At 47.0% G+C, this 25823-nt stretch overlaps 1 protein-coding gene across 3 annotated transcripts in view; it reads right to left on the bottom strand.

The window, feature by feature from the left end:
- Nucleotides 1-25823, bottom strand: part of ALPK3 (alpha kinase 3) — a 45685-nt gene that overhangs the window by 5541 nt on the left and 14321 nt on the right. For 2 of the 3 annotated variants that reach the window (XM_043987461.1, XM_043987462.1), the window contains 9 exons: nucleotides 19872-19989; nucleotides 13504-14770; nucleotides 5446-7354; nucleotides 3941-4088; nucleotides 3531-3658; nucleotides 2798-2833; nucleotides 1984-2264; nucleotides 1514-1602; nucleotides 47-270 (listed from right to left, as the gene is read on the bottom strand). In XM_043987461.1, the coding sequence (XP_043843396.1) occupies nucleotides 47-270; nucleotides 1514-1602; nucleotides 1984-2264; nucleotides 2798-2833; nucleotides 3531-3658; nucleotides 3941-4088; nucleotides 5446-7354; nucleotides 13504-14770; nucleotides 19872-19989 (4200 nt within the window). Of the gene's footprint in view, nucleotides 1-46; nucleotides 271-1513; nucleotides 1603-1983; nucleotides 2265-2719; nucleotides 2834-3530; nucleotides 3659-3940; nucleotides 4089-5445; nucleotides 7355-13503; nucleotides 14771-19871; nucleotides 19990-25823 lie in introns of those variants that run through there. The other variant, XM_043987463.1, reaches the window with a different exon arrangement.

Genomic DNA, 25823 nt, shown 5'->3' with positions numbered 1-25823 from the left:
GCCTCTTCAGTCCCTTGCCACTGCCCCATCCCCCAAGCTCTCATACCTGCAAGGTCTGTGACCAGAAAGCTGCCGTTTGTCCACTGATACAACCAGTGCTGGAAGGTCCGACACTTCTGGGCAGCCTCAGAAGTGGCAGGGGCCGCCTGGAGGCCGCCACTCTCCCAGTCGCGGGCACAGTATGGCTCCAAGGGCCTGCCCAGGTACTCCTCCAGAGTGGCATAGGGGATGTTGTTTGCAGGCCGGTAGATCAAGTACAGTGGGATGATCCTAAACATAGCCGCACCTTGCCCGTGAGCACAGTCCACCGACCCAGGAAAGCCCCCAATCCCACGTAGCCCCGCCTACTCCCAAGATTCCAAAAGCTAGAGATAGGGAACTTTCTGGGAGAGGGAACTCACTGTCTGCCATAGGTTCCCAAATCCCTCCCAGTCAGAATGCCCCCAAGCATAAGCCATGTCCCTGAGCCAAACCCTCCAGCAAATCTATGAAGAAGGTAGCTATAGATAGTGTCAAGAAGACCTGAGTTCAAATCCAGCCTTGGACAATTACTAGCTATGTGACCCTGGGCAAGTCACTTGATTTCCATTTGTCTCAGTTTATTCATCTGTGAAATAGGGATAATAAAATTATCTCCTCCCCAGGGTTGTTGTGATGATAAAATGAGATAATGTTTATAAAGCGTTCGATAAATTCTGTTGTTATTATTGTTATTGCTGGAGGGTTCCCAGCAATTTAAAGATAGAGATGGGGGTAATGATGGGCACACCCAGTCACCTCCAGTCACCCAAACCACCTGGATGAGGAATTTCTTTGGTACTTATCTCATTAGAGTCTGGATTGGGAGACCTGGGGCCTTCCTGGGGTCACATACAGTTACTACAGTGAGGGACTGAGACAGGAAAGTGATAGGCTAGGTGGAAGAGATCCTGGACTGGGTCAGAATGTAACTCAGTGCCGGGCAGAACCTCACTACCTTGAGCTCGAGTCAGACTATCTAAAACCCAAGCACCAGGGGACCAAGCACTAAGTCTGGCGTCCAGGAAGAAATCCCCAGTATGACAACAGCCAAAGCAGAAGAAACCATTGGGCATTTGTGAGATGGCACTTGAGGCTGGAGCACAAGGCCCCCCCCCCGCTTCTCACCCTTAACCTTTTAGCCTTTCAAAGCCCCTTCCCCTTGCCATGCCTAAATTTTTCAGCCTGTCAATTGAAGAGGGATATCCGGAGCCAAGGAGTAATGGGAGCAGGGGGAAGGGGGAAGGGACTAAGGGAAAAATCAAGGCCAGAATCACATGTGAGAATGTAAGTGTACATACTTGGGCTCTACAATGAGTGTGTGCAAGACAATGCCTTGTACAGAACTAACCGTGTGCTTGGCTCTTTTCCTATGGGCACTCTGCCCCCATGAGATCATACAGACACCTGCCTAATGCTAAGAAGGAAATGAATGTCCCTAGACCTCAGGAGCATCCTAGAAAACCAGGGGCAGAGAGAGAAGGGGAGAACTTACTCAGGAACCTCCCCAAAGCCAGGGACGGCTCGGGCCTCGGCGGCAAAGATCTTGCAGTACTCTCGGCTCATGTTTTGGATTTTACATCCCTAGAGGGAGAAAAGTAACCAAAGCCCTGGAGATGAACTTGCCCAGCTCCAGAGCCCTAAGAAAGATGTCAGGCAGAGGGAGGTAGATCTCAATGACGTGGATCACCATCTTTGGCAGACTCCCACATCGGGCAGGGGACTAGACAGCACGAATTTCCAAGCTCCCCCACCACCTCTGAGATGTTAGGCATCAATGACTTTTCCCAACTTCTAAAAACCTTTGGATGCCTCCCCAAAAAGCTGAGACTGCTCCCCTATTTCTTCTCAGGAGCATAGCCTTCCTATGCAGCTCCCAGATTCAAGGGAAAGATAGGCTGGGGAATGGGGAGAGGAGGAGTTAAGGACCTAGGACTGAGAAATGACAACAAAGGGGCTGAGTACCTGGATGGTGACATCATAATTCCTCCCCAGAAGAGAGTTCTCACTGCTGGACCCAAACACAAGCAGGTTGGGGACCTTGATCACGCAAGTTCGGCCCGACTCGAAGATGGGCTCCAATCCATAGATAACTTTGGCTTGGGAGGCCTTGCGAAGGCCACGGCCACGCCCGCTTCCTCGGAGTTCTCCACTCACCAGTCGCCCAAAGAGCTTGTCCCCCCAGCAGCCAGAGTCGGCAAGGCCCTTGGCAAATACCATGGGTGTCATCTCAATCTCTTCTCCAACTGGATGAGGATGGGAGAAATGTGGGACGGGGTCCCCTAGGCACAACCCTCAGAGAGTCACATCCCAGGGATGGGAGGAGGCTTGGCTGAGTAGAGCCAGGTGAAGTGATCTTGAAACTATGCCTGTCCATCCTCTTGTAGGCTCAAGGTCCCAACCTGCTGCATGCCTTCCTCACGCCCCAGTGAGGGGAGTGGCAGCACTTAGCTACTTTTTAAGAAATGGCTTGCAGGGCCGGGCCCATCCCATTGAATTAATTCCTCTTGGATCCCCAGCAAAGGACAGATCACAGACTCACAAGAGAGACCCAGGGGGCATGACAGAATGAACCCCTTCTAGGCTAGTTCTCCTCAACCTCTCCCTCCCATACCCCTCAGGGGAAAACTATCTAGGCTACACGGAAAGGGGTTGGTGCTCATGGGGGAAGAGATTCCAAATTAGAACAGAAATTCCAAACCCGTGCAGGTGGCATCCCCGTAGACAGCTGGGATGGGTACGAAGCCCCATCAGCTATTTCCCAAGGGGCACACTCTACCTTCTACTTCTTCTCTGGAGATGAATCCCGACAACACTGAATGAGAAAAGGGAAGATGGTGAGGAAACTGTGCTCTGGAGTCCCCTGTCTGGATTGGGAAAAATGTTCTCCACTTCCCAAGAACCTCCAAGATCAAATATAAATTCCTCTGCTTGGCATTTAAAGCTCTTCATAATCTGGGTATCTTTTTCCTCTTCACTCTATGATGAGGAGACACTGGCCTCCTTGGGAATCCTTGAATACAATTATTCCATCACCTTCTCCATACCTTTGCTTGAGGCTGGAAAGGTCTACTCAACCCGACCCCCCCCACACACACATCCCTGTCTCTCCCCCTCCCCCAATCTTTTAGTCTCCTTGGCTTCCTCTGGGTCTCACATCACCTTCATATACTCTGTATATGTCCTGTATGTACCTAGATACTTACCTGTTATCTCCTCTATTAGAATATACTCTCCTTGAGAACACAGACTGTTGTGTTTGTTTGAGGTTGTTGGGTTGGGTTTTGTTTTGTTTTATTGCTTGGTATCTACAATGCTCAGCACAATAGCAGGTGCACAATAAGCACATAGTAAATATGCTTTGCTAAGTGATTTGTTGGCTGAGTCAACTTCTGTTTCCCATCAGCAGTGCCTCTGTTAGGAGAATGTGACTAAGAGCTTTAGCAGACAGAGACATGGTGCATCACGGGTCCCAGGGTGGTGGACAGGGGCTAGACAAGTTCCTCACTCACCCTCAGGGCTGAGACAGAAATTAGTAGAATCGGTGCCATGCTCATTCCGGATGGTACACTGGTACACACCACAGTCCCGAGGTGAAGCCTGTACAATGGCTAAGGCCGCCGGCCCCTCATCTCCCGCACTACAAACAAAAAACAGAATCCAGAAGCCTGGGAGTGTGACCGGGACTGAGGAGCCTGGGGCTCACAAGGGCCCACCAGCACTCTTACTGACCAAAAGGAGGAGGAAAAGCAGACAACACAAGGTGTTTATCACAAAACCAGAGTCGGCTTCCCAGTGAGGTCCAGGGATAGTAGAGACTCCAGCATATTATTCCCGAGTCCTCAGCTCTCAGGCCGGCTAGATGGGGCAAACACAGACTCTGAAAGCAGCGAGCTCTGGCCAAGGCAGCCAGGCCCCTTACCTCCGCTCTACCTCAGCCACAGGGAGCTGGTCTTTGGCCCAGGTCAATACCGAGTCACCAAGGATGTTGAAGAACTGACACCACAGCTTCAGGCTTCCTGAAGCATCGGGAAACTGTTCCACTCGGATCTTCCGGATCACCTGGGGGGCTGATAGGGAAATGGAACCATATGAATCTGGTGAAAGCCCTTCCCCTTCTCGGGAGAATCAGATCTTCCCCAAGACCTTCCCAGGGCAGCTCCGGATTTGGAATCAGGACGCCTGAGTTCAAAGATTTAACTCTGCTATGCGGGGACATGTGGAGAGTGGGAAATCAGAATGTCTGGCTTCACCCTAGCATAACCCTGCCAAGGATTCTCTCTGGCGCCCCCTGTAAGTGATTCACTCTGTGGGCTGCCATCTTGATGAAGCGGTGGAAGCTGGTACTTGGGGGAAGAGTCCAAAAGGTGAAGAATTACAGGGCCAGGCCACCTCTGTGCTACTGATCTAGGCTCTCCCTGAAATGTCCATTTGTTCTCGCTCTCTACCTGTTCGTTCCGCGCTCTAAAGCCTGATGCACGGGATCACAGGATTAGAACTGGAAGAAAATGGATAGGCCATTTTATCCAATCTCTCATTTTACACATGGGGAAACCAAGATCCATGGAGGTTAACTGTCTTGCCCAAGGTGATGCAGGTAGTATGCATCAGTCATGGGATTTAAACCCAAGACTCCAGAGTCACCATTCTTTTCACTGGTTCTCCTCCTGATCCTCCAGTCTGTGATGGCCTTCATCTGCCCACGCCCCAACCTCACATAGCACTTTATATCCTCATTAGGCATTTTCTACATATTATTTTACACTATTACTACCTGTGTGTGCCACTGTTCCCCTATTAGACTATAAACTATTTTAAAAATCAGGGTATTTACCTTATCTAAACTTTGTATCTACCCTCCCCAAGCACAGCATGTTGCCTGGAGGAGTCCCTTAACAAGTGTCTGTAAAATTGAATTGCTATTTAATTGAATCCCAAGTGAGGCCTGAGGGGACAGACTGAGCCCTGGCATAGAGAAAAAGCAGAATGGTTCCTAGGCAACAGACTGGCATTAAGAGCGCTACAGCCTTCCTGATTTCAAGAGCCCTGATCCACCCTGACCACAAACCTGTCTGCAACAGGTTTTAACTACTGTTTCCAAATGTCTTTTCTTGGGGCAAACAGTCCGCAGACCAGGGTGTAAAGAGGGGCCAAAGCAAGGGGGCAGGCAACTAAGAAAACGGGGCTTCCCTCTAGAAGAGGCAAGAATAGGTGCATAAATTTACATTCCAGGCCCCTAAGCAAAGACTGGGCTCCCTTTAACCAACTGCCCCTAAAACAAGCCTCTTGGAAGTGCTCTTTTCACTGCATGAGGTAGCAAGGAGGCAGTAGCCATGTCTGCACATGGAAAGCAAGGCCCCATATCCTAAGACAGCTTTCCTTCTCTCCCATGAACCTTCTACCCTCTCTTCCCCAACAAGCTCTCACCCTTGAAAAGGTCTTTGCTTTTTCTGGGCTTGGCCATCTCATCCTGCTTGCCATCTTCGGAGGCCAACTCCGAGTCTGGCCCACTGCCCTTGGGCCCAGAGCCCGGGTCTGCAGAGTCGTCATCTGAACGAGGCACCTCGAGCATCTTTCTGTTCTGGGAAGGGGAATGTCTCTCCTTCGGAGGAATCAGTGGGGATCCAGGGGCCAGGCTCTTCCTGGACCCACGGGGTGACACTGTAGGGCTTTCCCTGTCTTCAGGAGCAGGTGCTTCCCCGTCTCCAGACACTTTGGCCTTTGGGAGAAATCTCTTCCTCCGAGCTCCTAAGGCCAGCTCCTCTGGGGTTGCACCTGGGAGACCCCCCCCATTATCTCCTGAGAGCTCAGCATCCCTGCAGGGCTCCTCTCTCTTATTCTTGCCCATCCTGAGGGACCCTTGATCCCCACTGACCCAAAGGGACTCCCCCACTCTGCTCTCCTCAGTGGCCCCCTTGTCACTGTTCTCTGGAGCTGGCACCTGGGTCTCCTCCCCCACTACAATAGTAGGGACAGTCAGTGGACTGGGGTTTCTTCTCAGTGGCTTCCCGGCTGCCAGGGCCTTGTGACCAGACTGCACCTCCTGGTCAAGGAGGCCAGTGAGCCGACGGGAGGTACAGGGGCTCAGTTGCAAGCTCTGCGCACTCTGAATGAGGTGGTTGTTCTCCACTCGCTCGAGAATCTTCCGAGATGTGCGGGGGCTCAAGCCAGCGATCTCCACTGTTGGCGCCAGAGTGTCTGGGGGCCCCGGTCCCCCCGCAGGGGGCTGCTGGCCCTCTGGTCTCCCCCTGGCTTCAGTTTCACTTCGGTCTGTCTCTGCACTGGACAGCTTCAAAAGAAGGAGTAAATAATTCTTCAAGGAATCAATGAGGGCACTGTCAGGCGCCACAGGGCTGGGGGCCCTCAGCTCAGCTCCTGGAACCTCAGGTTCAGACTCCCCCTGTGCACCGACAACACCGCCTCTACTCACCACAGCCTCGGTCTCTGCACAATGACCAGGGTTGGGTGTCCCCACTCTGGGCGAGGCTTCACAGGGAGGCTGCGCCTCTGGATCAGAGCACCCCACAGCCTGGGCTGCTTCTGGATGGGGCATCACAGCCACCCCGGCATGCCCTCCTTCAACTTGCTCTTCCTGCCTGTTCTTCTTTGGGAGGGAGACTGCCTTTAGTCTAGGAATGCTGGGGGCTTTGGTGCTTCTGGGAGAAGTTGGATGGGAGCCTGAGCTGAGGCCCGAGGTCACCTCTGCCATGGGGCTAGACTCTTCCATAGAGATCTCAGGCTCCTCAGTGGGCCTGGGCACCTTGTCCATTTCACTAGGGACTGGTTCCCCTGGTCCTCTGCTTTCCTCTCTGTCCACGGGCCTCCCACCAGCTTCTGGACCAAGAGGGGCTGTAAGGCTCTGCATGCTCCCTTGCGCATTCCTGAGGGCTGGACCCTGTGTCTCCTCAGGTCTCAGCAGTGAAGGATGGGAAGATTCCATGGGCGGCCTCCTGAAGCTACTACGTCTCTGAGGAACCTCTGCAGTGTAGGAGTCAGGGGCTGTAGGCTGCTGATTGTGGCCACTCTCCCACTCTGGCTGTGTTACTGTGCCCACCTGTGTCCTCCCATCTGTCTCTGTGCTTTCCATAGGCATTCTCCCAACAACCTGTTGCTTCACATTCCCTTGTGTCCTCACATCTTCCTGTGTGCTCTCCATCTGGGCACTAACATCCATCGGCGTCCTTCTTCCCGTCTGCGTCCTCGCCTCCTCCCACATCTCCACATCCATGGGCTCACTGCTCCCCTGTTTTCCTTCAACATTGTGGTTGAGACCCTCTGCAGCAGATCTACGGTCAGCAGATGGGGCAGGTGCTCGGGCCACCTGCGTCTCCGGGGCCTGAGAACACAGAAAGAGGAAGACATAATATATTTGGGTTGTTGAAGTTTGCAAAGCTATTTACATGCATTATGTCACTCGATCCCCAATTGATACTAGGAGATAAACAGCAATAGGGACCAGAGTGGTGATTTCACTGGCATAGAGAACATTGGTATGAGGGAATTCCCTCTACCAATGTAGGTCTGCCCCTTCTCTCTTAGAGAATTGCCTAGAGTACTGGGAAGTTGGGACTTGCCCAGGGTCCCAGAGCTGGGACATATCAGAATTGGGATTTGAACTCAGGTCTTTCTAGATCCAAGGTGATTTCTTTATCCACCAGATCACACAGCTTCTCAGTAAAGCAGATACCATAGCTACTATTATCCCCATTTTACAGTGGGACATGACTAGCCAATGTCAGTCTGGATTAGAACCCAGGTCTCCCATGACCCCAGATTCAGTGTTCTTTCCACTAAACCACACAGGCCCCTGCTATCTTCTGTGCCTATTGTGCCTGTTCTGAGATTTCTCTGCAGCAAGACTGAGCTGCAACAACCTTGCTCGGGCCTTGCTCTATCCTTACCAGGGCAGTAGTACGGGAGCCTTCCCATCTGTTTCATGCGCTATCATACTGAGTTTCCCACTAGGAATTGGGGCTAGATAGGAAGGATTTGGTCAGGGGCAAAGCCTGGTACCTCATTCAATTCTAAGGCATCAGATTTCTGTCTGCATACTTGGGCTGAGTCTACAGCCCTGGATTGATGGTCTTTGTTGGGCTGAGAAAAGAGCCAGGAGGAGAGGAGGAAAGTTTCAAGGACAGTTTTAGAGCATCCTATTCTCCCAGGCTGACTGTATCTAAATAAAACTGCTTCCTGCAAAGGTTTCCCTAAGCCTGCTTCTCCATCTTCCATATATCCATCAGCTCCTCCTAATGATGTGAAGTCCTGGATCCTGTCCCCTCTGGGGCCCCTCGTCCTCAGCAGGTCACACTAACACTACCCTTCTCTTGAGAAGGCAAGACAAAAGCCAGGCAGTGTTCCGAATGGGTCAATTCCTTCCAAGTAATGTAGCAGTGGGGTACAGATCTTAGATGCTTCACCTTGTATGTTACCTTGTGTTACCAGAAACTCAGGAGCCCATCTCTTTATCAAAGCCCTTCCCAACTTGCTGACTGCTTCTGATCCACAAACCCCAGCTCTCCTTCCTTAAGAAGACCTTTGCCCATCCCCCACCTCTCCACTCCCCCACCCAGACTTATCAGGAGCCACACTTCTCCCTGACTCTGGGTCTCCTGATATGGCTGCCCTCTTCTTCCTAACCTCTTTGTTCCCTGGAAAACTAAAATCTAAATGATAACAGCAATAGGGGGCTACAGGAAGCTCCTGATTGGGTCTGGCAATTTCTTCAAGGACGCTCACCCTGATCTCTCTCCCTTTATTGAATTCCTCCCTGCTGACATCCTATCAGTATCACCCAGCTGGGCCCTAAATTTTCCTATTCCTGTCACATGAGTGTCCATCTGTCTCCCTAACAAGCCTGTGAGGTCCTCAAAGATAGGGCCCTGTCTTCCTCCTTTGTCTTCCTGAAGGGCTGGGTACCTAGTCAGTGTCCAAAAAATACCTGTTGATCGATATACAAATGATTATCTCTAGTCCCTAAAGTCAGAAGTCTGGGCCTTTATTGTAACAGGACCACTCTTTGCCTTTATGGAGAACACAATGGAAGATCTTATGTGTCTCATAGATTTAAAGAGAAAAGACACCTCAGAGGTCATCAGTTCTGACTTCCTTATTTTACAGATCAGGAAACTGAAACCCAAACAAGTCAGATCATTTGCCTAAGGTCACACAAAGAGTAAATGGCAGGCTCTTGAACTCATGACACAATTGATCAAAAAAAACATCCAAATAACACCATAGGAAAATGCCTGGAGCAGCAAAACTCACAGAAGAATGTGCTGAAATCATCTTCTAACCAAGAACAGCTTGAAAGGTCAGCAGGAGGGAGCTGTTGTGCTAATAAAGGAGTCAAGCCCAACCCCACAGTCACCCTGACAGAGATCCAGTCCCAGGAAGGCCTCACCAGAGAAGCAGACCCCCAGAGCCTCTGAATCAGCTGAAGCGCCAGTGTCATCTGGAACTAAGCTCACAGTCTGGTGAGAGGACTGAGCCCTGGGCAGGGGGGAGACTATAGGGGTCTATGCTGGTGCTGAGGCAGAACTTGGATTCTACACCCCTGCTGAGAACCAGAAGGTAGGCCTGAGTAGCAGTGGCCCAGGTCGGGGAGAAGCACAGGCTCATTGGAGCTAACAACCACAACACACAAAGCTGGTTGATTAGCAAGTTGGTCTGGGGTCATGTATGGACCAGGGAACAGGCCAGGCAAGTGAAGAACCTGATCCTCCTTAAATCATACCACCTGGGACTTCTCAAGCTTGGGATACTGCAGCCTGGAAACAGTGCCCCACTTTAAGGACCTAAAAGTCAAGTAAAAGAAAGGCAAGATGAGCAGACAGGGAAAGGTGAGGACCATAGAAAGTTTCTTCAGTAACAAGGAAGACCAAGGTGCACCCTCAGAGGAAAATGTCAACACCAGGGCCCCTATATCTAAAGCTTCCAAGAAAAATATAAATTGGTCTCAGGCCATAGAGGTGCTCAAAAAGGACTTTGAAGATAAAGTTAGAGAGGTAGAAGAAAAAATGGAAAGAGAAATGAAGGTGATGCAGGAAAGACATGAGAAAAAAGTCAACAGCTTGAAAAGCCAAATGGAAAAGCTCTCTGATGAAAATAATTGCCTAAGAATGAGGATTGAACAAATGAAAGCCAGTGACTTTATGAGAAACCAAGACACAATAAAGCAAATCCAAATGAATAAAAAAATAGAGGGCAATGTGAAATATCTTCTGGGAAAACCTGCTGACCTGGAAAATAGGTCCAGGAGAGATAATTTGAAAATTATTGGTCTACCTGAAAACCATGATCAAGGAAAGAGCTTGGACATCATCTTCCAAGATATTCTCAGGGAAAATTGCCCTGAAATTCTAGAAGAAGAAGGTAAAATAAAAATGGGAAGAATCCACCAATCACCTCCAGAAAGAGATCCCAAAAGGAAAACTCCTAGGAATATTATAGCCAAATTCCAGAGCTCTCAGGTCAAGGAGAAAATATTGCAAGCTGCCAAAAAGAAAGAATTCAAGTACTGTGGAGCCCCAGTCAGGATAGCACAAGATCTAGCAGCTTCTACATTAAAGGACTGGAGGGCATGGAAAATGATATTCCAGAGGGCAAAGGAATTGGGATTACAACCAAGAATCACCTACCCAGCAAAACTCAGAATAATCTTTCAAAGGAAAAAATGTGACTTTAATGAAAAAGAGGACTTTCAGGTATTCTTAATGAAAAGACCTGAACTGAATGGCAAATTTGACTTTCAAATACAAGACCCTAGAGAGCTATAAAAAAATTGGAGTTGAGGGACATACCTGGGGTCGTACAGTGGGTGACTATCTTGTGTCTGAGGCTGGGTTTTGGCTGGTATCCCCCTGGGTCCAGGGGTGATGCTTTTTCCACTGTGTCACCTAGCTGCCCCATAATGACATCTTTAGAGTTCAATTGAGGGGTGAGGAGAATGCACTGGGGGAGGGGGAAGGACAGAGGTAAAAACCTACATGAAAGAAACAGGAAAAAGGCTTATGGAGTGGGGGAAGAGATGGGAGAAGAGCAGGGCAGTAAATGAATTTTACACTCCTCAGAAAAGCCTCAAAGACCTTAAACTCATCAGAGTTGCCTCAAGGAGGGACTAACACACACACCCAATTGGGTGGAGTAATCTATTTAATCTGGGCAGTAAATGATCCTAACACTCATCAGAATTGGCTCAAAGACCTCAATCTCATTAGAATTGGCTCAAAGAAGGAATAATGTACACACTCAATTGGGTAGAGTAATCTCTCTAACCCTGCAAGAAAATAGGAGGGAAAGGGGATAAAGAGAGAGGGGCAAAAGAAGGAAGGGCAGAGTGGGGGAGGGGACAGACAGAAGCAAATCCCTTTTGAAGAGTGATAGGATGAAAGAAAATGGATAATAGAATAAATATCATGGGGAAGGGAATAGGATGGAAGGGAAACAGTTAACAATAGTAATCATGAAAAAGAGAAAAGGGGGAAAATTGTACAAAAAATATTTATAGCAACTCTTTGTGAAGGCTAAGAATTGAGAATCAAGGGAATGTCCATCAATTGAGGAATGATGGAAAAAGCTGTGCTATATGATTGTAGTGGAATGGTCTTGTGCTACAGGAAATGACAAACAGGATGATCCCAGAAAAACCTGGAAAGACTAATGAACATCAATATATAGTGAAATGAGCAGAGCTGGGAGGACATTGTGCATAGTGACAGCAGTATTGTTCAATGAGCAATTGTGAATGACTTAACTACTCTCAGCAATTCAATGATCCAAGACAATCCCAAGGAACTAATGAGGAAGCTTACTATCCACCCCCATAGAAAGAACTGATTAAAAAAAAAAACACTTGTGGATTGTACATATATAACCTGGTTGTGATCTTGTGGAGGGAGGAGGAAAGGGAGGGAGGGAGAAAAATTTGGAACTCTAAATCTTATGAAAATGAATGTTGAAAACTACCCTTATATGTAACTGGAAAAAATAAAATAAATGTTTGTTGAAAAAAAAAAAGAGTAAATGGCAGAATCAAAATTGGAACTCAGTTTGCGCATCTAACCCCAAACCCAGTAACTATAAAGAAGTCTTTATCCTTATCCCTGATATTAATGTGGTGCTTTAAAAATTTTCAAAGCCCTTTACTCTCACTCTCTCACTTGAGCCCCATGACAACCCTGGAAGGGAGGTGCTACTGACACTATTTCCCCCAATTTCCAGATGAGGAAACTGAGGCTCACAGGCTAAGTGACTTGAGCCTCTTGTCCTGTAGCACTGCCCCTTTCAGTAGAGCTTTTCAGATGCTTTTGTGTTCTCTCAAGGGGGAAGGTAAGATGAAGGAAATCCCAGAGAGACCCAATATACCCCAACTCCTCCACTGAACCATCCCTTGCTAGAGTACTAGCTAACCTGGGAGTTGGAGTAACCACAGATTTAATCCAAGGGTTAGTATTAAGAGAGAGGAAAGGTTATGGGCAGCCTGGGGAGAGCTGGCATATATATATATATATATATATATATATATATATATATATATATATATAGAGAGAGAGAGAGAGAGAGAGAGAGAGAGAGAGAGAGAGAGAGAGAGAGACAGAGAGAGAGAGAGAGAGAGAGAGAGAGATTTAAAGTCTGCAAAGCATTTTAACTCTATTATGTCATTTGATCCTTACAACACTTTGAGGTGGCTCTTATTATCTCCATTTTAGAGATGATGAAACTGAGTCCAAGAGATTAAGCCATAGCTAATAGGTGTCTGAATTGGGATCCAAACTCAGATCTCCTTGACTCTATCTGCTGTGCCACCTAGCTGATGCTAATTTTCAAGTCCTTTGAGGGTTATAAGGAGATTCTTGGAGCATGGAGGGATCCTGCCTAGTGAAACAGATCTGCCTAGTCTATCCCCTGTAGTTCATCTCCACTGGTTCCACAACCCTGCTGCCTCCTCGGCTGTCAGAGGGATGTGCCTTCACATTGGATAGGATCACAGGGATAGCCACAAGGCTCCCTCGGAGCCCAGCAGCTCCTGGAAACACCGATTACATGACCAAAATAGACAGGCAGAGCAGAGAAGATGGTCAGGAACAGATGTAGCCACAGGTTCTGTCGATCCCTCTGTCCCTGGGGTGAACTAAGCTTTCAATTCCCCATGGAAAGCCCCTCTAGCACCTGAAGGCTTTAAAAACTTCCCCTGGTCACAGTGGACCTCCTCCTCAGATGCTAGGACACCAGAGGAAGAGATTTTTCCGTATACTCTGAGCAAATGGGCTCAGGCAGCTAAAGACAGGTTTGCCAGCCCTGTAGATCTGAAATTAGGTGATGGGCCTGGGTGTGGGGTTGCAGCAGATGTCCCCTGGCCCTGCCTAGTACTGCGTCTCCTCCCCACTCCCCTTCCATAAATAACCCCAAGCACTCTGGCTGCCAGACTGCTTTGGAAACATTTTCCATGAAGTCAGACTCTCAAAAAAGCTGTCATGTCACCCTTACCTCACAAGGGGTCCTGTGGGCTTTCGGTTTCTGGGAAGGGCTCTCCTGGGTCTTGTGCTTCCGCCGGGCAGGGGGAGTTGGGACAGTGGCTGCTGGCTCAGGGGAAATTCCCAAGACCTGGGCCCCTTGCTGGGGAGAAAGACCCGAAATGCCTGAGGGGTTACCCCCAGAGGCACAAGGCTGGGAATCATTGCTGGGGTCACATTTTGGTTTAGGAGGGGCAAATCTTTTCCTATTAAATACCCTGGGGGGCTGTTGGGCAGAGGGGGGTGCTGGCTGTCCAGGAGGCAACTTCTCTCCTCCTTTCTCCATCCCTGGTAAAGCCCCCAAAGGGATACCACCTTGGGGACTTCCAGTGCGGGGCTGCGGCCTCTCCTCAGTGGCAGTAGGTTGGGTGTTTTCCAGGTACATGTCCTTTAAGGAGAAATAAACATTGCTATCCTGGGTAGGGGCTTTTGGGCCCTGGTCAGTCTTGACCCCGATCTTGCCTGAGCTTCTAGCCTCCTGTGCCGCAGGAGAGGTGGATTCCAGGGTCCTCTCTGCCCCATCCAGCTTGGTGGTCTTTGGAGAGCTCTCTCTTTGAGCGAGCCGCGTTTTCTCCACTTCCTTGTGGCCACGTGTTCTGCTGGAGTCTGATTTGGCAGCAGTAGGAATGTGGTTTTCAGATGTCCTTTCCCCTTCAGGTTTTTGCTCACCTATCCTCAATCCTTTGTGACCAGGCCCTTCTTCTTTCTTCTTCTTCTTGGCTACAGACTCCTTTGTGGGGGGTCTCTGAGAGATGAGCTCCACCGCCTCACAGATGTAAGACAGAAAGCCATCTCCACTCTCTTCGCCACTCTCCAAGGTGGCGTCCCCATTTGTGGTGACCTCGCTCCCCGAAAAGCTATTAGCCAGTCCATTGGCTGGGCTCCAGGGTGGCTCATTGGTCTCTCCTTTGAACTCGGGCTCCGGGGCTCCATCCTCAAGGTCTTTGCAAGAAGCCGAGGGGCCTTGCTCCCTTGCCCCACTTAGCCGCCGCTTCCGCTGAAATCGGTCCGGGCTGAGTTTGCGCATCGTGTCCGCCTCTGACACCATCTCCTTCCCATACTTCCTGCTCTGCTCAATCTCCCGCATCTTTGCCTCTGCCTTCCTCTTCAGCTTGGCAAACCACCGCTGGTGAATTTTGTACTCGGTCATGGTCCCCACTTCCAAGACTCCTGAACAGGATACAATGCCCTTGGCATTTCGAGCAGACGCCTGGTAGATAGCGGCATCTTCTTCTTGGCACCTGAGGGCACAAAGTCAGGTGAGGAAGGGGTACCCTCATCCTGGCACCAGGTTCTACCACCCATGCACACTGGAAGAAGCCTTTAATCATCCTGGCCTAGAGTTCCCACATCAGTGTTCCCTGCACTAGACACTCATCTCCAAATTCTGGGCCTTCTCACGGGTATCCCCCGTGCCTGGAACTCTCTCTCTCTTTCTTTATCTCTGCCTCCTAGTTTCCCTGGCTTCCTAAGTCTTATCTAAAGTCCCCTTTATGCAAGAAACTTTTCTCAATCCCCATTTAATGCCACTACTTGCCCTCTGTGGATTATCTCCAACTGATCTTTTTATTTTTATTTTTTTGAAGCAATTAGGGTTAACTAACTTGCCCAGGATCATACAGCTAATAAATATCTGAGACTAGATTTGAACTCAGGTCCTCCTGACTTGAGGGCCAGTGCTCTATACACTGTGCCATCTAGGTGCCCCTTAATTTATCTTTTACATATTGTGTTTGTACATAGTTATTTGCATAGTTGTCTCTTCCATTGGACTGTTCTCTTTTTGAGAACAGGAACTGTCTTTTGTCTTTCTATATATCCCCCATTTAATATAGTGCTTGGCACATAGTAGGTGCTTGTTGACTGATTCACAAAGTTCCTTAAAGTTTGAGAAGCACTTTACACTCACTTGATCCTTACAACAATCCTGTGGAGATGGGTACTATTATTATGCCCAATTTCCAGATGAGGAAACTGAGACACAGAGATGTCACGTGACTGACCCAGGGTCTCACACTGCTAATACCTTTCTTTGACTGGATGGTATTGGAAGTCATCTTCCTAACTCCAAACCCAGCACTCTAGCCACTGTCATAATCCCTAAGGTTCTTTCCAGCTTTAACATTTTAATTCTCCCACCATATAGATGAAGAAACTCAGGCCCATGGAAGGCAAGTGACTGAACATGTAAGCTCAATAGGGCAGGGTTCAGGAGAGACCCCAACAAGAGCAAACGGCTCACAGAGGTGTCCCACAGAAGCTCTGGGGGAAGATGACATGTAGATCAGTATTTCCAAAGGGTCAAAACCCCTTCTGGTCATGCTAGCTGCAACCATCCATCCTAGGATGCAGGATTAGCATCTTCCTCATTCTAGGGGGCTTAGCTCTACTCTCTTCCCTACAGTAAATTCCTTCAGACTTGAGCTAGGCCACACCTTTCTTCCATTTCCCAGCTCCCCCATCCCTACGAGGATGGATGGGAAGGAGTCCCTGAAGTATGGATTACCTAATGCTCAGAAGTGGCTTATACAAACAATGAGGCTCCTCTTCTGTGTAGCTATAAAACTCTGAAACACCGCATAGATCATGACAAAAACCAGATGGTATGGTGTGGTAGGCAAAGTCCTAGACTGGGCATCAGGAGATGTTGTTTCTTGTCCTGGCTCATTTATTTACTAGCTCTATAACCTTGGTCAAATCATTTAACAATTCTGAGCCTCACCTCCCTCTTCTGTAAAATGAAGAGGTAGCAGCAATAGCACCACTGAACCTGTACCCCAAAGAGATCAAAGCAAAGCAGACAGGACATGTATGTACAAAAACAGTTAGGGCAGCCCTCTTGGTACTGACAAAGAACTAGAAACTGAAATGCTTGTATAGTAGAGGGGTAGCTGAACAAATGATGATGTAAGGCTGTAACTGAAAATTACTGTCCCATAAGAAATAATGAAGGGGATGGGTTCAGAGAAACCTCCGAAGACTTTATGTATGAATGAACTGATGGAGAGTGAAGGAAGCAGAACTAGGAGAAGGGTTTTATACAATAGCAACAGTAACCTAAAGAAGAATAACTTTTAAAGACTTAGGAACTCTGATCAATACAATGACCAACCACAATTCTAGAGGACACATAATGAGGTTAAATTTTCAGCGTGAGCATTTACACCTTGGAAATCAGTAAACACTACAAATCAAGGCTTGATTTATTGTTTTATTGATTGTCTAGAATTAGGAAAGACACAGATTAAATGTTAATAATGCAGATTAAACTTAAAAGTGAGTTTTCCCCCTAGATAGCTGGTTGTTAAATATTTACCAGCACACCATTGCACGCTTCCCACATCCTGATATAGCAATGATGGACTCAAGATGCAGAATGAGACATATATTTTTCGACATGGCCAATGTGGGAACTTGTTAAAAGGGTTTTGTTTTCTTTTTCTTTTTTTAATGGGAGGAAGTGGATGGGAGAGAAAGTAGATTTTTGGACTGGACCTCTAAGAACATCCCTTGACGTGCTAATATTCCATAATTTGATGAAGTCAACTCTCTTTCCTGGGAGCCCAGAGCTCTTAACATGGTACCCTGGCTCCTCTACTTCAAAGCACATAAGAGAAAGGAAACCTACGCATGAGATAAGGAACAGCTCCAGAGTTCAGGCAGTCACGCCAGCCACCTTGGCTGAAAGAGGACAGAGCCCCATGCTATACAAGAGGCCAAAAGATAGTGGAAAGAATGCTGGATTTGGAGTTAAGATCACAAGACCACAGACAAAGAACTGGAAGAGATCTCTGAGACATCTAGTCCAACCCTCTCATTTTGCAAATAAGTAACCTGAGGCCCCAAGATAAACTAGAAGAGAGAATTTGATTTGCAGTGTTCCAAAGGACCTAGGTTTGAAAATTGGTTTTGCCACTTACCACCTGCATTACTTTGAGCAAGTCACAGAACTTCTCTCAGTTTCCTCATCTGCAAAATGGGAGGGTTGGCTCTGTCAATCATTGATCCTATGATGAACCATTAACATGGTACCTAGTGTCTGCTTTTAGGTTAATCTTAGCCTCGGAGGACCCCAGAGGCATGAAGGATGTTCAACACTATGAAGCAATGAGGTATAATGGAAAGAGCAATGGATATGGAGTTAGAAGAGTTCAAAACTCAATCCCCACCGACTGACAGACTGACCTGGGTGACCTTGGGCGAGTCAACATGACAACCTCCAAAAAAGCTAATGCAATCTTAGGCTGCATCGAGAAAGAGTTCAGAAGAAAGGGAATCCTGTTGCACCATTGCCATGGCAGACCATCTGGAGCAATACATCCTGATGTGGGTACCATATTTTAAGAAAGACAGTGGTAAGCTACACTGCTTCCAGACCAGGACAGTGAGGGAGCAGCAACACCATGCTGGTTGAAGAAACTTGGAATTGTTAGCCTTGAGAAGACTCAGAGGAAACATGGTCACTACCTTCAATATCCAAAGTACTGTTTTCTTACAAGAATTAGACATTATCTCTGATAAAGGTCTCATTTTTCAAATATATATAACTGAGTCAAATATATAAAAATATGAGTCATTTCCCAATTGATAAATGGTCAAAGGATATGAACAGTTTTCAGACAAATAAATCAAAGCTATCTATATTCATATAAAAAATTCTCTAGCTCACTACTGATCAGAGAAATGCAAATTAAAACAACTCTAAGGTATCACCTCACACCTATCAGGGTGGTAAATATAACAAAAAAAGGAAAATACTGGGTGTTGGAGGGGATACAGGAAAGCTGGGATGCTAATCCACTGTTGATAGAGTTGTGAAAAGATCTAACCATTCTGGAGAGCAATTTGGAACTATGCCCAAAGGGCTATAGAACTGTGCATACTTTTTGATCCAGCAATACCACTGCTACATTTATATCCCAAAAAAGGGGAAAAGACCTGTTTGTACAAAAATATTCATAGCAGCTCTTTTTGTGATGGCTAAGAATTGGAAATCAAAGGAATGCTCATCAATTGGGGAATGGCTAAAAAAGCTGTGCTATATCATTGTGATGGAATATTATTGTACTATAAGAAATTACAAGTAGGATGATTTCAGAAATGCCTGGAAAGACTTGTATGAACTGATATATAGTGAAGTGAGCAGAACCAAGAGAATGTTGTGCAGAGTAACAGCAATATTGTTCTATGACGAACTGTGAATGACAACTATTCTCTGCAATACAATGATCCAAGACAATCCCAAAGGACTAATGATGAAGCATACTATCCACCTCCAAAGAAAGTACTGATATTTATTGAACATGGACTGAAGCATGCTATTTTTCACTTTCTTTCATTGTTTTTCTTTGGCTTAACATTTCTTGTACAAAATGACTAATATGGCAATGTTTTACATAAATCCACATGTATAACCTGTATCTGATTGCTTACTGCCTCAGGGAGGGGGTAGAGGAGGAAGGGAAGGAGGGATAGAATTTGGAACTCAAAACTTTAAATAAAAATGCTTATTATTACACACAAAAAAAGAACTAGACTTATTCCACTTGGCCTCAGAGAGAAGAAGTAGGAACGGTGGGTAGAAGTGGCAGAAAGGCAGATTTAGGTTTAATAAAAGGAAAAATTTCCTTTATAATTAGAATGACCTTTCCCCAAAAATGCAATGGACCATCTCAGGAAGCAGTGGGTTCCCTCTCCCTAGAAATCTTCCAGCAAAGGCTAGATGAACATTTGTCAAGAATACTGTAGAGGGAATTCTTGGTCAAGAACAGACTGAACTATATATAACCCTTGAATTCCCTTCCAACTCTGAGATTCTGTGAAGGCATATAATGTCCCTAGGTCTCAGTTTCCCCATCTGTAAAATGAGAGGGTAGGACCAGATGATCTTTAAAGCCCCAAATCAATCTAAATCCTATGAGGTTTTGTTCTGGGGCCTGGGGTAAGTGAGAAAGACTTAGACTTAGCACCAAAGCAGCCAGGATTCTTGACTCGCCAGGCAGAGATGGGTCCAGGCCAAATGAATGGTACTGTCTAGTGGGTTGCCTCTCCTGTTGCTTTGGAAAGTCAGTCTTCTCTCTACAGGCTGGAGGAGCCCCAAGACAAGTGGCTTTATGAGGGTCAGGTTCTAATAAGTCCTCTCAGTCCTTCCCTACTCCATTCTTTCCTGAAAAGGACAAGTCTATAGCTTCTTCCAACTTCCATTGGGCTCAAATGTCACTCGGCATGTCCCCTTTAGGGACACAAAGCCCCTCCCCCCACATCCACCCCAACATAAATGCATTTGCTCCCCTCTTCCACATGCCTGAAGGGAGTGGCCCACATACTCCCACTCCTGCTTACTTGTACAGCTGTAGGGTGTGCCGATTCCCCTGCTGAGAAATCTCATATTTTGGCAGGCCACAGTAGCGATCCAGCTCCTCATCATCTTTGTACCATGTCACCTCGGGCTCTGGGTATCCTGAGGAGGAAGTGGGACACTGTTGTACAAAGGAGCAAGGAAGAGGACTCCCAGTAACAGGCCCCCAAGATACCCTCAATCACCAGGGCCAAGAGGACAGGCTGCCTGCCCCAGGGACTCCTGAACCATGCTGCTGTTTAGAAACTCCACCTTGCTGAGGCAGAGAGGGAGAGCTATGGGACTTTAATAGTAACAATAGCTAGCTTTTATTTAGCACTTGAAGGTTTGCAAAGAACTTTACAAATACTATCTCATTTGCCCTCATGACCACCCTGAGAGGTAGGATGCTATTACTCTTCCCATTTTACAAATGAGGAAACTGAGGAAGACAGAGAAGTCAAGTGACTTGCCCAGAGTCATTTGATCTGAGACAAGATTTGAACTCAGGTCTTCCTATATCACCTAGCTGCCTCTAAGAAGGAAACTCCCAGACCCCCAGACAGGAGAGCCTGGAAAAGTCAGAGGCAGCCCTGACCATTGATACCTGGTCTTTTCCCCCGGTACCTGAATATTCTGTAAAGAAACAATCATAAGATCACAGAAAAACAGAATATCAGAAAGGGGAGAGCCCTTTGAGGTCTTCAAGTCTGACCCCCTCTTTTTACAGATAGAGAAACTGAGGCCCAGAGGCATGAAGTGACCTACTCAAGATCTCTGAACAAGTCAATAGAACCAGTATGTCTTCTGACTCCCAGCTTAGTGCCCTTCTGTGTAATCACAGAGCCACAGAGCCAAGAGGGACCTAAATGGTCATCAGTTCTACCCAACTAATTTTACAGAGGAGAAAACTAAGGTCCAAGATGTTTTGTTTTGAAGTGACTTGTCCAAGATTCCATAAGAAATTAGTTCTCCATTCCTTTCTTCCAGGTTAGGAATATAGGGGCTTCTCACAGTCCTAATCCCATCCCTGATCAACGTGGTAGCAGGCTGTCTCTCATATCTGATGACTGCCCCTCCTTCGGTAACCTGGTGCTACCCCCCACTCCCAGAGACTTATGGGATGAATGTTGAACTTGGTGCAGACACCCAGTAGCCATATCCCACTGAAACTTGGAGCTCCTGTGCTTAAGAGATCTACCAGCCTCAGCCTCTCTGATGTGTGGGATGACAGGTATATGCCACCAAGCCCAGCTGGTTCTATATTCCCAAGCACCATTGGTTCCCACTGTTTGGGTTCTGACTCTGTTCTTAGAGGTTACATGTCTTACTCAGTCACTACCCTCACCCTCCAGTGACTATAACACCCTTCCTACTTCAGGGGTGTCTTGTTGGAGGTCATAAGCTTTAACATACTAATTTCTTCTACAAATATTTACTGAATACCTACTATGTGCCTGACACATAGTAGGTGTTTTATAAATGTTTATTGAATTAAATATGCAACAAATAGTACTAGGTGTTGGGGTTGGGGGGATTCAAAGATAAATACTTAAATATTACATCTGCCCTGAAAAAGTTTACAAAGAAAGATAAGACAAATGTTCAAGTAAATAAATTGCATGACTTTGCCAATAGATGCCATGAGACTTATAAACAAAGTACTCTCCTGGTTTAGAGGAGTTTCCAGCTTAGGAGTTGGGAGGCAGGGTATCATGGTGAATCAAGGTAAGCTTCAGAGAAGACATGGCATTTAAGCCAGTCCTTTAAAGAGGGGCAGGATTTCAACAGACCAAGATGAAAAAGAAGGCATGCTAGGTGGAGGGAACAGCATGAACAAAGATGCAGAGGCAGGAAGCATTCAGCGTGTGTTCATGCCCACCACATAGTAGGCACCTGATAAACACTGAGTTAAGCTGACTAGGGGATACTGTCCTGGGGTCTATCTAGGGCAGGAATGGGAGATAAAAATGGATCAAGAGCAAACCTGGCACTCTCCCCAAACAACCCCAGCCGTAAAGTGAGCCCCATGTTTCCACTGAGCTAAAAGCCCCCACTTACATCACCACATCTATGTGCATCTGACAAATGCCAAGGGACCACAAATGTCCCCAGCCATCCCATGGAATGATCTCACCACTCCAAGGGGCTGGTTCCGTGCCTCCCTGTCCCATGATGTGCCTCCCAACCCAGATTCCCACAGGGATCAGCTGAGCCACCCGACAGCTGGAGGAAACTCTCTGGGAGCAGGAAATTCAGGGAACTTTGAACCTGCCACTCTCAGAGCCTGGATGTCATACTGTGGTGCTTATGCAAACGGGCAGAGAAAGGTCAGAGGCTCAGAGCTCCAAAACAACTCAAGGACTTGAGGAAACGTTCTCCCAGAAAGAAATTTGACTTAATCACCAAGTTATTTTCACCTCTGCCAAGGAAGACATACACTCACCCAAGATACGGATTCATTTAGCTATACCCTCATGGGCACTCATACCACCCTGAGCAGAACAGCGGCACAGACTATCTATTTCATCTCCCCGTGCTGTCTCCTTGGCTTAGGAGAGACATGATACCTTCAAATATCTGAGGGGCTGCCTTGTGGAAAAGAGATTAGACTTGGTTTGTTTTTCTCCATTCAGTCAGTCAGTAAACATTTCCTAAGTACCTTCGCCTTGCTAGGCACTGTGCTAGGGGCTGGGGGATACAAAGAAAGGCAAAAAAGCAGTCCCTGCCCTCAAGGGGCTCCCTATCTAATGGCAGAGACAACATGCAAACTATGTCCAAAGCAAGCACTGTTTACAGGAAATAATTAACAAAATTGGTTGGGAAGTTGGAAAAGGCTTCCCTTGGAAAGCAGGATTTCAGCTGGGATCAATCAACTAATAAGAATCTATTGTAACAGAGCCAGACACTGTCCTAGGCACTGGGGATAAAAAAACATAAACAAAACAGCCCCTGCCTTCAAGGGACTTGTATTCTTAAACAGTGGATGCAGGGGGCAGAAATGGGGACAATAATAGAAACTTACAGGAAGGCAAATTTGGACTCAACACAAGGAAGAATTCACTGACAACTAGAGTGAAGGTTGCTTTTTGTGAGGTAGTGAGCTCACTGGCGCTAAGAATATTCAAGCAGAGACCAGAGGACTACCTGTCAGAAATGTGAGAAAGAAGATTCCTACATAGAATGGGAGCTTGGACAAAAGACCTCTAAACTGTTTTGTAACTCAGATTGTAGGCCTCCTGCCTCACAGACAGAAGATACCAATGCTAGGCACATATTCATACAAGGCTTTGGGATTTTAGGGTTTGGGGCCTAAAGAGCAGAAGAAAAATGAGGTTGGCAAACAGTAGCTAGTTGAGATTCAGCTTTGCCTTGGCCATCCTCAGTTTGGAGACCCTCAAAGGACTGGATTGATGGAAGGCCATGGAGATTTAAGTTGAGGTCTGCTCTAGGGTGAACCTGGGAGTCTAATCTAGTTCAGGATCATCTCAATTGAGAACCTAAGGCCTTCTGGTATTCTCTAGCTTTCCCAAGCCTGCTCTAGACCAGAGGGGGCTTCCAGGCTTTTCTTGACCTTGCTTCCATACATCTAAGTGGCCTCCTCTATTTAAGTTTTTTTTTTTTTTTTTTTAGTGAGGCAATTGGGGTTAAGTGACTTGCCCAGGGTCACACAGCTAGTCAGTGTTAAGTGTCTGAGGCCGGATTTGAACTCAGGTACTCCTGACTCCAGGGCCGGTGCTCTATCCACTGCGCCACCTAGCTGCCCCAGGCCTCCTCTATTTAGAACAGGATGCAGCAGCATGTACAAAATTACTTTGGATGGGGCCCCCAATCCATTCTGGGAGGGTCCCAAAGAGGAAAGACCAAAGCATTATGAAGCATTCTGTCAAATAAACAGGAAAGGGAGCGAAAGCTGCAGGAAGCCAAAATAAGTGACCTCTATCCACCCAACAAGCCAGGGCTCAGGAGAATAAAAGAAATTATGTCGGGAATAAGTCGTGTCCTTCTTCTAAGCACCTGTGGCTCTGACCCTCACTGTACCATCACCAGGACTAGATCCAGGGAATGATATTCCTGTGCCCCAAGCAACATTTGAAAATTGTGTCTGCTAGAAGGCAACATAAGTAAAGTTGACTTTTCATTAAATAAATACCTATTTGCCAAGGACAGTTCTATTTTCTGGCATGAACAATATTTGCAGGTATAAAAAGTAACACATGCCTGCTTGTTCTCTCCCCTTCCTCTCTTCCCCCTGCACGGAACCCATTAGAGAGCTGCCTGTTTTGTAGAAAAACTCTTTCCATCCATTACCTCAAACCATATTGCTTCTGCCCCTTTGGGAATGAACAGGATAGGCCCTGGGCCTGGAAAATCCAGGGCTACAATTCTCCAAAGCTTTCTCTGATGATGCCCTGATCAGTCCTTCCTACTAGCTAAGACTGTCTACTCAAGTGAGAATGGAACAGGGACAACCTCTCCTTTCAGATCCTCTGCTCAGATTTTCTAGCTTTATGTCCAGCTTTCCATGCACCCAATTAGGAAGGTGAGATTCCCATGGGCAGTAGGGTCCTGAATCCTATGGATGGCGCGCATGTATAGTATTCCTTTGGGCAACAAATAGGCTCCAGTAACCAAAGTGCGGTGGTCACTTCCTAAAGAGGCCTATTTAGAAAAAAATTTTTTTTAATAAAAATAAAGGAGCCCTATTTAGGATGAATAGCATTCCAGACCCCAGCATGTGGTTCTCTCTTGCCTGTCCAGACTCCCCTGCAACAAGGAGGCCAACCCTCCTCCATGTGGGGGCTTGATCTAGGAAGGGGACTTTCCCTGAACTCTGAATTAGCAATCCCTGAGAAATCATCTGAGCTCATTTGCATTCCAGACAACACTCCATCTCTCAGCTCTGTGCATTGGTAGAAACCATTGGTACAAACATCCCACGCCTGTAACTCACTCCCACTTCTCCTCTGCCTCTCAGAAACCTTCCCTCAAGCCTCAACTCTAATGCACCTCCTCTGCTAAGCCATCCTAGGCTCCTCCCCCACCTCGGTGGGTTAGCACTCTCTCCCTGTCCCATCGTCTTTGTCCTACACTTATTTATGTCTATGTTGTATGTAATAGAATATAAGCTCCCCAAGGACAGGAACTGTTTCTTTTTTTCTCATTATAGCCCTGGAATCTAGCACAGTGTCATGTACTTAGCAGGCTCTTATAAAATGTTTGCTGAATTAAATCACCTCTGGATTGCCCAGGAACCTGAACATGCAGTCATAACAGCAAGTGGTCCTCAGTACCACAACAACACTAGTGCTGAGCAAATGCTGGAATTCTTCTGTAAAACCAAGGAAATACACATACACACACATAGAAACACAGACAGACAGACACCCCCCCACCCTCTACAAAAGCAGCTGACAACTGGGAACAGACATACCAGGACACAAGCATATGGACACAGGCATTTGGCATGGGTACTCCTAAATAGCCACATGCACAGAACAGGCTAGTAGTAAGCAAGAGGGCAGTAAGCTGTCACCCCTGCAACATGATTTCAAGAATACTAGAAAACACCCCTTTTACTCAGCAAATACTTCTCCCACCAGTTTACTGATGTTTGAAATTCCACAGTTAGAGATTTATTCCTTTGGCTCCAGACTCATTAAAATGTAAATATGACCAGAAAAGAGGCAGTATGGTAAAGGGAAAAGCACTTAGATTTGGAGTTAGAAATGAACTGGATTTAAATTGGGTCTCCAGGGCTACTCGTGTGACCTGTCACAACCTCCCTGACACTCCGTTTCTGCAACTATAAAATGGAGATAAAAACAGCTGTACTATTTGTCTTGAGGGGTTGATGTGAGGATCCAAGTGAGGTAATGTATGGAGAGTGCTTAAAAAAAAAAAAAGTTACAAAGTGTTTGAGGGGCAGCTAGGTGGCGCAGTGAACAAAGCACGGG

The sequence above is a fragment of the Dromiciops gliroides genome, chromosome 2 (assembly GCF_019393635.1).
Source record: "Dromiciops gliroides isolate mDroGli1 chromosome 2, mDroGli1.pri, whole genome shotgun sequence".
In the NCBI taxonomy this organism is placed as follows: Eukaryota; Metazoa; Chordata; class Mammalia; order Microbiotheria; family Microbiotheriidae; genus Dromiciops; species Dromiciops gliroides.
This window is presented reverse-complemented; position numbering and strand designations above follow the sequence as displayed.